The sequence below is a fragment of the Cygnus olor genome, chromosome 1 (genome assembly GCF_009769625.2).
Source record: "Cygnus olor isolate bCygOlo1 chromosome 1, bCygOlo1.pri.v2, whole genome shotgun sequence".
NCBI lineage: Eukaryota > Metazoa > Chordata > Aves > Anseriformes > Anatidae > Cygnus > Cygnus olor.
The window spans coordinates 126,736,318-126,751,702 of NC_049169.1; the positions used below are offsets into that span (position 1 = coordinate 126,736,318).

Below are 15,385 nucleotides of genomic sequence, written 5' to 3' on the forward strand. Positions count from 1 at the left end.
CCTAAGATTGGAAGATTACTTTCTTTACACATCCAAACTATGGACAAGAAGTGATAGAGCATTCAAAGCCATGCGTGTTTTCTTTTTTTTTCTATGCTATTATGGAAAGGTCTGTGCTTGAGCTTTGTGATGCTTTGTGCGTGTTCTCTTAAGGGGGTTTAAAAAAGAGGGAGGGAGGAAGGACATCATTTGCATTCCTGCCTGCCTGAACACCGATGCCACTGACTAGACAGAAGGAAAGAAAAAAATGAGGTGTAAAGGGGGAAGCAGCTGCCTTCTTTCAGCACTCTTTGTCTGATGTACCTGATACACCATGAGCTACAGATACAGAAGGAAGGTAAAAACTAAAGTGAGCTCAGAACAGGGGACCAAAAGATTGTCTTCCTGGAGATGGCACCAGAAATTACAACAGCAGGGTAGGTCAACTGGCCAAAAGGTAACAGAGCTGAATGCCTGTTTTCATTCTTTGTATGGAGGAATCTGTAATGGAATTTATGGTATAAGCGATATGGTAGAAAATTAGAATTTAAAGACAAAAAGGTAGTAGTTTGCTGTTGGAATCAGTGGATAGTTGGTAGGGGGGTTGGTTGAGATGGGAAATCCTGGTCAGAAATAAATTACTGGAAGTCATGGTAGTAGAAGAGATTCCTCAAAGGCGTGTAAGAGACAAAGGAAGTTACAGATGTCCAGAAGCTGATGGGAGTGTATCAGCTATTATTGAAAGTCAGTGACTACAGGTGATTGCAGGAAGGTAACAAAGTTTATGGATGGTGTGCATAAAGGTTCCCAACATGGTAGTTACTGGAGGTGCCTAGTGTTCGTGTCTGGTCTGCTGAAGGAGCTCTGTTGGAGAATACAGGCTCAACATCAATGTAGAGACTGAAGGAGATGTGCTTGAACAACAACTGAGATTTTGTGATTAAACTATGGCAGGGAAGGGGTGTAGGAGACCTAGACTAAAGTCACGAGTCAGTGGGAAGAAATAATCTGGCCAAGAGATGCAGAAAGGCTTTCAGTGCAGTTGAGCTGAGCTATCAAAAGATACTGGAGGTGGTACCAGGGGATTGGTAGAAATGGAAGGGGTTATGATGTAACCACAGAAACTGTGTTTCTGGGGTGAGAAGCCTGCAAGAGAGAGCTTGAAGTAAATAAAATGGGAATTTTATACAAGATGGGAAGGATATAACAAAGGTAGTAAGTAAGCAATAGGACCAAAACTACTAATAGCATCAAAGGGTTAACAATGACTGGGGCAGGAGCTGGAGGCAGTAAGAGTAAAGATTGTGTTGCTGAACCAGGAGAATGAAGAGCTTGCCATAAGTGAGCAAGGTGTACCAGGAGGAGGAAGGAAGGAAGGTGATAAGTGATGGAATGGTGGGTGGGTGGGGAAGACCCAGGTTTTGTCGGCTTGGAAGGAGGAAGAAAGGTGCACACATCATTGCACCAGAAGTTGTGGAGAAACTAGTAGGGGGAGGAGGTGGTAACAAAACTGAGTGGAGATCTGTGAGAGCTAGGAGGTGGAGTTGACACAGAACCATACCTAGCTGTTAGTTAAAGGTAGAGCAGGATTTGGAGAGGGAAGGAGACTTCTTGTTCTTTCCCATCTGAAAATCCTAACTCATCAAGCCTTGGAGATGAATATGGAGGTTGATGAAAAAAGATAGAACAGGGTGATCTGGGCACGTACTAAAACAGTACACGGGGAAAAAAAGGAAAAAGCAGCAGCTCTTAAATGCCTGTGGCTAGGCTGTAAAGAACATAGTGGAAGAAAAGAGGGAGTGTTCCCCAAAATAAATAAATAAATTGGCCATCCTGCAAAGTAACCTACTTTGGGTTTGAAGTGATCATTTATCCGCGTGGCTAGGAGGAGCCACTGGCATTGCAGCAATTTAGCTGTACTCAGAAAGGGGATGGGAGAAATCCCGAGTTCTGCATAGACAAGAAGGAGTTAATGCTTGTCGAGCATTCTTCTTATACAAATTAAGTCCAGAGCACAGCAGCAGCCTCACCAGCAGGAGCAGATGCTAGGCAGTGATGCAACCTGTGTTATTTACTTAGGCCTCTGTAGTGACCTCAGTGGCTTGCAGACAAAGGATACACATATCTGGAGGTAGGTAACATACTGATACCTTCTTTATTCAGCCCTTTTTCTTCTATTGGAAACAAGCTCCTGTAAACATCCTCTGTCAAGCAACAGGGGAACAGCTTATTTTTAGCATGGTTTCGGAACAGGAAATAAAAAAAGCCCTGAAAGAACTGATTTCAGTTTTTCTGTTTTTGTACGATTATAACCAGGAACGTTTAGAAGCCATGATGCGGCGGTCCCTTGAACGCAGCCAGCAGCTGGAACAGAAGCAGAAGCGATGGTCGTGGGGAGGAGCACTGGCTGCAGGCTCAGGAGGGAGAGACGGTAAGGGAAACAGGCTGCCTGCATTGCAGATCCTGAAGTGCAAAATGCGTGAGGTGGTGGAGATAGTAAGGAGGATGCATTTTATAGTTAGTGTGGTACTGCAGGGGCTACTGCCCTGGGGCGTGAATAAATGCTTTGTAATTGCTCGCCAGGCTCCCTCTCTCTAACACTTGGTGAGGAAAAAAGGTCACTCCTAACTTCAGGAATGCAAATCTTTTTAATAGAGTAATCAGAATCTGTTTTGAGGATGACAGATGCTAAAATCAAAATTTATGCTCTTTCTCCCTTATTCTCTTCCCCTGCATTGTCTTCCCGTGCATACAGTTAGCAAATTTAATATTTGCTGAAGGACTAAGTGCTGTCCAAGCCTTGCAAAAGACGATCTGTTGTTGTTTGGTACTTCTAAAAACCTAACGGGAATTTCTAGATGACTATGCAGCATCTTCAGTTTAATTTTTTTTTCTCCTGCATACTTTTGCTGTCGCTTTTTTTGATTTGACTTCAGAAAAAATATTTTTTTCATAATCAGTCATGTACTGCTTTTATATTTCAAAAATATGCATGTTTTCTGTTTTAAATCATAATTTATTTTAATTTGTCAGGTTTTAATAAACTGTAGTTATAGGGAAACGTATCCATGTTTACGTGGTAATGACCTTTTTTTAAAGCAGTGTGTAAGTATATATAACTCTAAAACAGCAAACTGTTTCATGCCTTAATTTTCATGGAATGCCATCAAGAAAGCCAGAAAATTAAATATACATGATAATCAAAGAAGTCTTTCATACTCTGAGAAAGAAACCGATTTGTCTTTGTGATGCAGTTTATGCTTAATTCCACCTCCCCCAACTTATTCAGTAATTTTTCACCTCTTTTTGCTCTGATTTTTCTGCTGTGTAGGTGAATCAGAAAATACCCCACCCCCTGTTCTAGGTTTAGCTGCCAACACCCTTCCTCCAGACCCTGTGACCTCTACCGCTCCTGCTGATTCCTTCAATGGTATTTCAGAGAATCACAGTACCATCGTGTCTCGTTTATAACTGTTCTAATCACCGTAATCCATCCACTGATCTTGTCCTCCCTAACCACAGTTTTCTTGTTATTTCAGTCTGATAACTCTACAGCATTACCCTTAGTGATGTGGACCAAGTGTCTTTTTTAATTTCCTTTTAATTTTCTCATGTGGAGCAGTGCATGCCTCACATTCCAACACAGTAGAGGCATTTCATGATTTTCGCACTAACTGTAGACTTCTACAGCTCAGATCCTCATCTCTGTTAATTCTGTGGGTACTGTGTGTGTTTGTGTGTGTGTAAATATAAATATGCATATATTACAGTCCAAATGTACGTGTGCAGGTGCTGCTTGGAAAAAAATCAGTAGGAGAAAATCTGTTACGGAGACAGTGTTTCATCAGAACAGTCCTCTTTTCTCATCTCAAGGGCTTTTTTCTGCAATATTTTCAGAATGAGCACACTCGGTATAAACAGCTATGCTATGTTTTCAGCCTCTTGAAGTGGGTTTTGGCCACGCTGGTATTTGTAACAAACTCAGATAGTTGACTTTTTGTTTAGGCAATCGTGTTTTGTTTTCTTTTTTGTTTTCAGTTTTATCTATTTTATTATTTTTAACTGTTCCCCCTAAAAGGACTGTGAAGTAGATAGCGCTCCAAGATTAAGAACGAATTGCATATAGGACTTCTAATTTTGATTTCAAATGTACATGACATTTTGAAAATATAATGCAGCCAGTGCTTTAAGAACTAGGTTCCTTCTCTCCCCCAGGAGGAGGAGCGAGGCTTGACTATTCCTCCTGCAGAATGCAGCCTATTGGTTGCTGGGCCCATGCTCTTGCAGAACTACTATTTTTGCGCAAACAGATTCAAATTTTTGTACTAATCGTTGCTCACGTACAAAGATTTGGATATGCAGCTCATGTGTGCTACCTGCTTTGCAAAGCATTGTCTGCTTTTCTAAAAAAAACACACAGAATTGTAGTTTACTGTAGTAAGTGGAGGCAAATCTCGCAGACCCCACTGAGGGGGTTTCTGTGGATGTTATAGGGATTGCAGTAATTTAGGTGCTGCAGACTGGGGCCACGTATGTGTCTTTAGTTGAAAGTATTTTTGTTTTTGAAAAAAAATAAATTTAAAGGGCAAAGAGTCTGTGCTTTGCTGTGTTTCTGAGTATCATGCAGTTATCATCATAGAGGAATACACTCTGGTAATAACGGTTGTCGAATAGCATTTTCCAGTCATTCTGTTGAATAAATGGCAAGGGAGGAAATGAGATGTGCTCAAACAAGCTTTGTCAAGCAGTATGCGAGAAGAAATAACAGGAAAAAAAAATACACTTGGGGTAGTACCAAAAAGCTCTCCCCCCCTCTCGTTAGGTAACTTTCTGCTTGTGCTGATACTGATCATCTTGTATCAGAATGGCTTCACTCATTCAGCCCTGATACACAGCTATTTGCCTGTGGCACTCTAAAACACAGGCTGTTATGTACCTGAAATGTTAAATTCACAAGCAGAAAAGTTGCATCCCAAAGCATGTCTTAAAAGACGCTGGTCCTTTGGCAGTCGGAACAAGCATATCTCATGCCTTAGTCATCCAGCGCTGTGATCAGTGGCAAGGGCCATGAGTACAAATGCAAGGTTAATTTGGGGAGTTTATCAACACCGTGATAAGAATACAAATATCTTCAATGCGTCTCTCTGCAGCATGTGACAAACTTTCAGCTTCTACAATGAACCTGCCAAAGCAAATGGAATCGCCAATCAGTAAGCGCCTCTCCTCCTCCACAGCGGCAATAACACATTCCCCCGACAGAGGCAAGTGAAAATGCTGGTCTCCTGCCAGCATAAACTCTCCTTCTGCTTAAAAGCAATTCTTTCTGTCCATATATCTATGCAACTCTCTTATGTCTATTATTCAAAAGCCATTAAACACTTGGGGGGCTGTAAGTTAACTGTTGATATGAAATACAATAAAACAGTTCAATAGCCTGTCCCAAGACTATGCTGCCTTGCTGGAGATCCTAGGCCAGGGACAAATGCTGTGGTGTTGGCTTTTTTTGGTGTTCTTTTTTTGTTTACTGATTCTTTTTAAACTTTTGATACTGTAGCAAACAAGATTGTACATGCTGTGACTGCAGCAATTTCCCATAACTCTACAGCTTGTAATCTTTTAGCCAAGTAATGAAAAACAAAGCAAAGCAAACAAGGCTGGACAATAGATACGGGATGTACAATTGGCAGAGGTACGTCCGATGAGTCACTTGGGAGACCTCAGTCGGGTGACCAGAGTTTCAGAGCTCTTTGATTTGATTTGAAGCCCTGATCCGTGAGAGACTCAGCAAAAGATGATCATCTTGCAGGATTAGTGGTTGCTAAACACTGACGAAAAGACTGAAGGATTTATTCCTCTGTGAACTGTTTGGATTTTTTCTGTTTTGTTTTGTGTCTTTTTTCCTCTTCCCACCTTTCCTCTGACTTTTTTTAACTGAGAAAAAAAAATGCTGACTGAAATAAGAGACAGTAAAGGCTCATTTCTAGAATGAAAAGAGAAAATATATTTGCTTTCATTTCTGAATTGCTTAGTGAAAACTCATCAATAGCTTTGAGATTATTGTGATATGTGGCTTTATATATGCATGCAATAAGAACATCTATAAATATCTTTCTTATATAGTTGGTGCTTATATTTAGAGAGTAGAAGGGAATGCAGGCATATTGTATAAGTAAGATTTATATAATGCAGTGAGACTGCAAATTTTAAATGCATTCCAGTATGGTTGGCACACTAGAGTGTAGCTGCGCTGTCACACCAACTATTTCACCTTTCTACTGGGGAAGAAAGCAAATGTTTCTCATGCTGAGTCACGAAAGCCGCCATTTTGTGGAATGGAACACTACTCTGTGTAAGAACAAAATGCAACATAGTCTTAACCTTACTATATTTATTGTACAGGTTGAAAAATAATTTAAAGTGGTGGAGGAACAAGAAATTCCTTTTTAGAGGCAATGAGAATTATCTTTAAATACTTAAAATCTCAAACGCTTCAAGACTTTCATTTCATTTAATCATTTCATTGTTTTGTTTCTGTTATTTTAACATAGTTTTGTTTTGTTGCATTTTAAATTTTAATTTATTTGCTCCCATCCTTCAGCTCACCGCATGCATCTTAGTCCAATGGAAAACTTTATTGTTTCTCGGCTGCTGACTCCCACACAGTCGTCTTTAGCCAGAAGCAGAAGTACATTAGTGCTTTCTGAGCAGTACAATAATCCAGGTAAAAATGCGAATTTTTGAAACCATTAAGGTATGTTTTGGGTTGCATTTGAGTAGTTGCTTAAAGAAATTGGAATACCGTGAACCAAATGACAATTTATATGCTAGCACAAAATAGACTATTAACTAAGCTGTTCTTGATAGTATTGTTGTCGTCTTTTATATCCAAATAGTATGCAGAACAAAATTCCCAGTGTACCATTTGAGCCTTTACTATTTTTATCAGGGTTACAGTTCTTTGCTGTTAAATCACTTTTTGTCTTTAACTCCATGTGTATGTCTATTACTTTTGTATGTATGTATATACATACAAATATATATACTAAATGATATTTACTTAAAGGAAAAAACATAAACACATTGATTTGGAAGGTATCAGTTCTAGAAAATACCTCTCTTTAAGAAACTAAAAATTAGGGATGATGATTACTGTTCCTATGTGTAAATGGCAGTCTTAATAAACTCCTTATTTTGCAAACGTGAAAAATTAATGTTTCTAGTCCTACTAATACTTAGGTACGGGCCTGACTTTGAGTAATTCCTAGTTAAAAAGTTATGCCTGCTGTCATAGTGTTTGCAGAAACAAGGAAAAAAAAGTTTAATAGCTTTTCCCACACTTTTATTCAAAAGCAGAAAAGCAACCAAAAACCAACATAAAAATAAACCAAACATCTGTCTGCCAAAGGAAACTTTTTAAGGGTAAAACTGGTTAGACAGTAGATGGATTAGCATCTTCATGTTCTATATTTTCATATGTTGTAATTGCAGTAGGCTCAGGTCCTACATCTGTGATTTTTTAATACAAAACATTTAAAAAATTAATTACAAAGTAATTGTACTTTCCTTTGTGCATTACTTCTTGTTGTAGTGCATAAGGATGTTGGTTTTGAATGACCCTGAAATTACTTCCCTCGGTTTTAAATTAAAGGTAGCACCTGCTAGGAGCAGAAATGTTGTCATACAGTACTTTGCCCATGAGAAAATTCCCGGTTTACTTACTGTTCAGGGAGCAACTACTGCCAAGACTAAAGGGGAAAAAAAAAAAGCCTACTCAAAACTAGATCAGTATATTCTGCTGAAAATTTTGAGGTGAATTGCTTGGACCACCTACAGATGTTGTTTTCTATGTTGTGCTTGATATTGAAGAAATCAACAGGGACTTTCTTTGTCCTTCTCCAGTCATTTTGTTTGTAAACTCTCAGCCTTATCTCCCTCCTCATCACAGAGTTTTTAAAGTAGCAAGCTGGCATGTCTGACAAGGATGCAATTTGGCCTGCAGATCGCCTTTTCCCTGAGCTGAAATTAGAATGCTGATTCTGGGAATAACTCTGAACCAGAGTCCTCTTGTCATTTCTTTGCAAGGCGATCGACCTGTAGCACAGATTGCAAAGAACATCGATACCCAGTGTCCATTGACGGTTTTGACTGTAGCTGTCAGCGAAAAGGTTGGAGGAGGATCTCTTATTTGAAGTGTACTTCTCTCAACAGAAGTAACTTCCTGAGCAGGGAATAGGGTCTTTATTTTTCATAGTGTATACCATGCCTCCTGAGATCATGTTTGGGCCGAAATTGCTCTGCTCCTGTATTTTCTGTAAGTTTAGAAATGAGGATCCTCACTTTTAAGACACTTTCTTTAAGGCAAAGCATTATTAATATAGTTCCAGATATTCATGCAAACAGTTTTTATTGGAAGCTTATAATTCATTTTTGTTACGGTTGAAGTAGAAGTACCTTAAGCAGCAATCAAGTTTCTGAACATTTTTATTAACATTCAATGAACTTTTGTCCAGTTGCTGGAAAGTCAGTCAAGAAAAACACAGCCCCAGTTAAACTTGAAAGCATGCAAAAAGGCACCATAGGAGATGCTATAGGAATGCCCTTGATACTTTTTTAAAAAAGTGTTCTCCTTAAAATTTGTGAGTAATTAACATTTTTCCAAAGTCAATATCCTTCTCGATGTTGGTGAAATAAAGTAAGGCTGTAAACACTGTCACTTGGTTACAATTTGCGTGTTTCGTATTAATAAAGCATATAGTCTGTTGACTGTTCTATATGTCTGTGAAAGTTTCATCTTAGAAAGCAATATGAATGAAAAAAAGATTTAAAATATCTCGTTTTTTTAAAACCCTGTTCATATTGCAAGTAAAAAAAATATCTAGAAAGAATTGCTTTGTAAAGTGCAACGCATGTGTCCTATTCAAACCTCATATTTGCCACTAATAACAATAACTGAAATACCTACAGCAGCATTTAGTTTAGAATTTATTTAAATAATTTAAGTATTATTCTGAAAGGCAACTGAGATGTTTAGGAGCCTTGGCCATGTTTAGGCTTTTTAAAAATGTAAAAAAAAATCTTTACTCTTCTATCCCCCTTCCTGTTTTACAGTATCTGTTTAAAAGTTACCCAGCTAGAATTATTTTATTACACTTTTTATCATATTGACAGGAAGCCAGAGTTTTCAAAAGAGAAGATAATCATAGTCACAGTCAAGTGATTCAAAAAGTATATGAGAGTGGTATGTTAGAGATAATTAAAAAAAAATAATAATCTTATAGAATGTTACTTTTAGTTGAGGCATTTTTAATAAATACCGGACTATGTTGAATGTGTTACATAATGTGATATTTGTAAATGCTTTTTAAAAAACTTGAAAAACAACCTTTGAAGATTATAACATAGAAGTATGCTGTTTTCTCCTCTCCCTTGCCTCCTCTGTTTGTGCTCCCTTTTACTCTTGCTATTGTACTATAACTCTTTAGTATTCCATATCTGTCCTCGTGTAGCACCAGCTAGTCCTCTTAAATCTCCCTACAAGCCTTCCCCCACCCGAAGCACAGACAGAAAGAAGGCAACTTCACCCTCCACTTCGGATGCCATGAAAGGGGCGGCTGCAGCTGAAGCTACTCAGGTGGGTTTAGAATGTTCTTGATTTCACTTCTGGGTAAACTGATGTGGCTTCTGCTTGTTAACTTTCACTTTATATTCATAAAAATAAAGTGATACCCCTTTTGTAAGAAACAGCTGTAAGAAAATAAGTCTTGCATGCATCTGTTCTTTTCACATTCCTGCTTAGTAACACTTTAATGTTTTCCTCCTCCCGGGAGTCAATGTTAAGCAATGGTATTTGGAACAACACCTTTATTTTCAGGGGAGTGAGATTTCTGGTGCTGAAGTGCATACATCTAGAATTGCCTGTAACTTCTGGGAATGGAGATGACAAACAGGATCTCTCTACCACATATGACTGATTATAAGTCAGTCCAGTCTTGCTGGTTAATTAGCAAGATTCACATATTTTGGTGACTTGCCAGAAGTATTGGCCATGCCTGTCTTTTATTCAAGTTGCTTGACTCTCTTGTAGACATTTTATATGCTGTTTGCTTAAAAGTTGCATTATTGATCCACTGTAGTTTCCAGAAAAGCGAAGGCAAATAAATCATTCACCTTCACTGAGTTTACACAACATAAGACAAGTTCTAGAAAACTTATGTTAGGGCTGTAAATTTGTGTTTTATAAGATCCTGTGTCTTGGAATAGTTAAATGGTAGGGGGTTTCATGCTATCTGAATTGGGTGCAAGTGAGGGGACCGGGGCTGGGAGCTGTAGTTTTGCGTCGAGTCTGACTTAGGTGCAATTCACAGTGTTACATCCAGCACTGTTTGTGGTTGTACTACTGACCATGTCTAAGAGAACTTGCAGTCTGATTTTGATTTAGACCCTCTACCCTCAAGAACTTCTGGAGATACAATGCTCTGATATGTTTTTTTATATTTGCAACTTGTATACTATGTCCATGCAAGACATGATTATTTTTTATGTATATGGGGAAAAAAAATTCACGTCAATTGTGAGCTGCTGTTTAAAAAACTTTTGTATGTTACACAAATCTGTTTATGCCATCTTTTTACTATAACTATCAAATACATTTTTGAAATGTTGCTCATAATTATGGAAACTAAAATGAATGGTGTTTCTAGACTGAGAAAATAAAGAAAGAGAAGCGACCCACCACACCCAGTTCTTCATCTGGTATGGGATCTCCTCTGAGAAGGTCTGATTCTCCAGCTGCCATGTCCAGAAGATCTGCCTCACCTGCAACACCTAAGTATGCCTTTCTTATTAGTGGTCTCTTACGCTTTGAGTTTCTTTTCACCTATAAAAAAGACAGATTCCTGAGGAACTTCCTTTGTAGTGTTGTATATAATCCAGTTAATTTTATCCATATATATTCATATATAGAGAGGAGTAGATGAGTGGATACAGTATATGTAAAATCGTGTTAGTGGTCACTGGAGATATTCTGCCTTTTCTCAGTCTTTTCAAATTATCCTTGTGCAATTCATGGTTCTTGTGAAATTTTATTAAATGTTTGTTTTTAAGCATGCTTTTGTTTTATATGATTTTGAACAAATGCACAGAACACGATTACTAACTAGAAATTTCAGCATTTAAAGTGTGCATTTCCTATTGCTGGCATTACCATCTGGATCCATCAGTATACTTAACTGTGTGTCATCTAAACCATCAGTTTTAATCTTTGTTTATTTACATACCTCTTTCCCTCACCATGCACCATGCAGAGCTGTAGACCTGTGGCACGTCTGGCCTTACTGCCAATTGAGTTGCTTTTCTTAGTGCTCTTTTGCACGCTCTCAAAACTGTAGTCTGTGCGTACAGCTTACAACTCACAAGTCTTACCAAATGTCTCTTCAGCTTTCTTGAACAGGATAATAAGTCTGGCTCAAATGCAGAAATTCTCTAAGGCCTAACTGTCAGCAGTAGTTGTCTGTTTTTTTTCTTTTCTAGACCTTGTTCACGGGTCCTGTGTTGGAAATGATCTCCTTTGGTCTGGTTATAAATATTTTTTTCTATCTGAACCTGGCTATGTTCTGGACCACTCTTGGTGATCTTTCTGACAAATTTCTTCTGCTTCAAGAGCTAGCTAGCATTCCTTCTCTGCTTCATTTCAGTGTGCAGAGTCATTTAATGGAGGAAAGATTTTGTGTGTGCATCTGGTGTTAGACAAAATGCAGGAAATCATCAGACTATTGACATTCTTCCTGTTTCAGACATCCCCTTGCATGCAATGTGAAATTACAATTCTTGGTTCATATTATGGGCCACAAATGCTCAAACTTTCAATATTATATCTAGAATATTATCACATTCTGAACTATATAAATTTTGTAAATAATGTAATGATAAGAAATGTTAATGATGATCAGATTTTTCAGTAAAATTTTGAGCAAATCGTGCTATGGTTGGCACTCAAAAATGTACAGAGAAAAGTTCACACTAAAAATTTATATTATTCTAGAGGTTGCTGATATTTCCTCTTCAGAATGCATTTTTCAGTTTGGTTGACCAGTATAAAAGACATACCAAGAAACATGTGTAGTTAAAATGATTTGCAGAAAATGAGTTGCTGAGTGTGAAGCATGTCATGATGGGCAGACACTGAAAAGGCTGGTACAGCTTGTTCTAGAGACATGGAGGTGGGGAAGAGATTTTGTGAAACAGGTGCTTCGTTCTCCATGGAAAAAAATATATCCAGTCTTAATTTGTAGAACTAACTTCCATAAAAAGTTAGGCAAAAATTTAAGGTGTTTTCTTCTTTTTTTTTCCTCATATATACAAATGCAAATTATGAGAACTTTTTTATAGGAAAATGTTTCTGTTTTTTTTTGCCTATGAGGAATATAGAGTCTGCTTTTTAGAGGAAGAAGCAGATGCTGTATGGAGGAATTAAGATGCCTGCTAGTGGGTTTCTCTGTGTTTGTAAGCCCCAGATTGTTATCCTTTTCTTCTCTTCCTCTCTTCTTCAAGAGAATCTGATTCTGATCACTGCTACCAATGTATTACAGAGAGTTTAATCTCAGCATGGCCTAGTTAGAACACCCTTCTTGACCTTACGAGAGATGCAGCAAATAGAGTTTAAATCCGTGTTTGTTACTGACTGCAGAAAGACAGTTGTGCTTCAGTGCTCTTGAAATGTCCCTTCAGAAATTAAAAAACAAAACAAAACAAAGTATCCTGCTCATCATATTGTACTATTATATAAAGATATGCAGTTCTTCATGCAACTCAAGTGCCAGATGATGATCTGGCTGGTCAGTGGATTTAAATGTAGGAACCTTCTTTTAGATTGTATAATCTTAGCTTTTCCTTTAAAAGTAACTGTGGAGCTTAAGAATAATTTTATTGTAATTAAGTACGTAGACAAATATTCATTATTGTTGAAAACTTTTACAAGTCTAATCTTTTTTCCATCCAGCACACCATATGGCCAAAAAATACATGTGGAAGAAACAAGAATATGTATTCAACAGCATTAGTAGTTAGTGATCCTGGATAGCACCTTAACTTTGAAAGCTATTCAGTAAAGAAGCAAGAATGGCCAGTGATTTAGATGATTAGCTGTAGGCATTTTTCTTCTTAAAAACATGTGACTTGATGTTCCAGTTTGCTTGGTATTGTTGTAGTTGTTAGCTCTTTACAGTCATCATCTTGGTTCCTGAGTGGTAGTTGCTTGCCTTCTCTTCTTGATATTTTGTTTCGTTATTAATTAAAAAGCTTTCTTTGTCATGGTAGAGTAACTGAAACAGGCTCAAACAAGACAGTAAAACTGTAACCTGAACAGAGAGAGTGATTGATGGCAGAATGGATTTGCAGTAATTGCATAAATAAAATAAAAACGTTTGTGAAGGTGTGAAAAAAGATGAACTCAAAGCATAACATCCAAGAAAAATGACTAAGCAAGTACAGACATAAAAAGAGGAAAGAAAGAAAAAAATATATGGTGAAGAATAATTACAAGCAAGGAAGGACTTCAAAGGATGAAGAAATTTGACAAAGTAAAGATATCAAGAGGCGCCACACAAGAAAGAAGCACAAAACTATTGCTTTGAATCCAATGTACATCAGCTGACAAAGATGACAGTTAATGGATTAGAGAGCTAGGAAAATAGATAAATGATCTTTAATTTTTACAGTTGCTATTGAATACCAATTGTGTAAAATGCTTATATTCTTCAGATCTATTCACAAGTTCAATAATACCAGGATTTTTAGAGTGTTTTTTTTCCCCCAGTTGTTTCATCTTCAAAGATCTATACATTAATCAGTTTATTCTTGCAGGGTCCCTCAGAGAATTGGTAAGTGTCCCATCTTATAGATTGGCAAAGCAATAATGCTTGTGTCCTTCACATGTCTTTGGGTAAATAGTCCCTTCAAAATCAATGGGACTTGACTGAATCGAGGAAGTAGGATTTAGTTTTAAGTGCCTTCAGATAAGCCATAGCAAATAAAAATGGAAAGTTCTGACAGGCCCTTACATTAGATTACTATGCCAACCCATTAACTCATGGGAGGAGGAGAAAAAAGGAGAGGGGGAAGGGAAATAGGAATGCATCCCTGCTAGTCATTCTTGTCAGTTTCCAGCTCTCAGTTTGTACCACTAGCTATCCTTTGCTGAGAGTTTCACTAACTGAACCTGTAACTTGGTGGTTCTTTTGGATAAGTAACATCCCATTGCGGCCATTGGGACATCACTGTGATTTCAGAAATACGCGTGTGCTATCAAATTACAGAAAAGTGATTACATATGAATGTACAGGAGTACAAAAATGCCCAGACTTTTATAAGTTTTTAAAATGGCCCATTAGCAAGATATTTATCTTGTGGTGAACTCCTTATAGAAGTAGCTTCTATGACCCCACTAACCTAGATCTAATTTTTTTATTTGATACCTACTACATTTATTTGTATCAATCTTCGGTTTGCATTGCAAAGATGAAAACAATGTTGGATTGAGATTATTCTGAGTTCTTTTTTCAGCAGCTAGCCTAAAGGATGGGCCAACTGAAGGTTTTGAAAACTGATAATAGTGCAGCTATCAAATAAAACAGCAATATTCAATAGACCTATGCTGAGTTTGTGCTCTTTTAAGGAATCGAAGAGAAATAAATCTGTCCATGGCTAGAAAAGATCAAAATTAAGAGCAAAAGGAAACTGCTCTTGCAAGAGCATCACAAATGATAGAGTAAAAATGTCAGAACCCAGGAACAGTGTTTGATCAGAGTAATCTAAGAAGTAAAGTTTGAGAACATGAAAGCCCTTGGTATGGTTCCAGCAGAGCTTTTGTTGAGTTAATAGAGAGATAGGGAGGGAAAAAAAAAAAAGGCAGCACTGGCATTGATCTCTGCTGATCTCTGATTTAAAGTTAGCCTGCTTAACTACCATAACCAATGACCTGCCATGTACCTGGCTTTTAAAGAAAGCATGCTGTTCTTTCTCATGCCTCTTACGGACAAAATTGGTTGTGACCTCTGACTCATGTGCTACATGTACTTTGTTTTCTATGCTTAGCCAGAATAAGCTCAGAACTCCTCTGCTGAGCTTACTTGTTCATGGGACATTATTCTGCAGTATGGGCTACTACTACCTCTCTTTAACTGAAATAAGAGCCTCTGTAACTTAAGCACCGGTGGATTCTCAGACCCGGTAGAGATTCTTGCAGTGCACGTAGGGGTCATGGTGCAAATGGCTTCCCCTGTGTCAACATGGGGGCAAGAGGAGAAGGATAAGGCTTCATGGAGGCAGGAAGATGTTTCTTGTGCTTTTGCATTCACCTGTAAAATCTAGTGACTTGGATTACCTAACTTTTACACAACTGATGTGTTAC

At 37.9% G+C, this 15,385-nt stretch overlaps 1 protein-coding gene across 8 annotated transcripts in view; it reads left to right on the forward strand.

The window, feature by feature from the left end:
- MAP7D2 (MAP7 domain containing 2) overlaps positions 1–15,385 on the forward strand; it is a 78,091-nt gene that overhangs the window by 50,062 nt on the left and 12,644 nt on the right. The window contains exons 1-7 of one of the 8 annotated variants that reach the window (XM_040532213.1): positions 1,880–2,110; positions 2,296–2,410; positions 3,311–3,409; positions 5,130–5,240; positions 6,578–6,700; positions 9,462–9,610; positions 10,680–10,807. In XM_040532213.1, the coding sequence (XP_040388147.1) occupies positions 2,311–2,410; positions 3,311–3,409; positions 5,130–5,240; positions 6,578–6,700; positions 9,462–9,610; positions 10,680–10,807 (710 nt within the window). In that variant the 5' untranslated portion in view covers positions 1,880–2,110; positions 2,296–2,310. Of the gene's footprint in view, positions 1–1,879; positions 2,111–2,295; positions 2,411–3,310; positions 3,410–5,129; positions 5,241–6,577; positions 6,701–9,461; positions 9,611–10,679; positions 10,808–15,385 lie in introns of those variants that run through there. The other 7 variants (XM_040532164.1, XM_040532180.1, XM_040532188.1 and 4 more) reach the window with 7 other exon arrangements.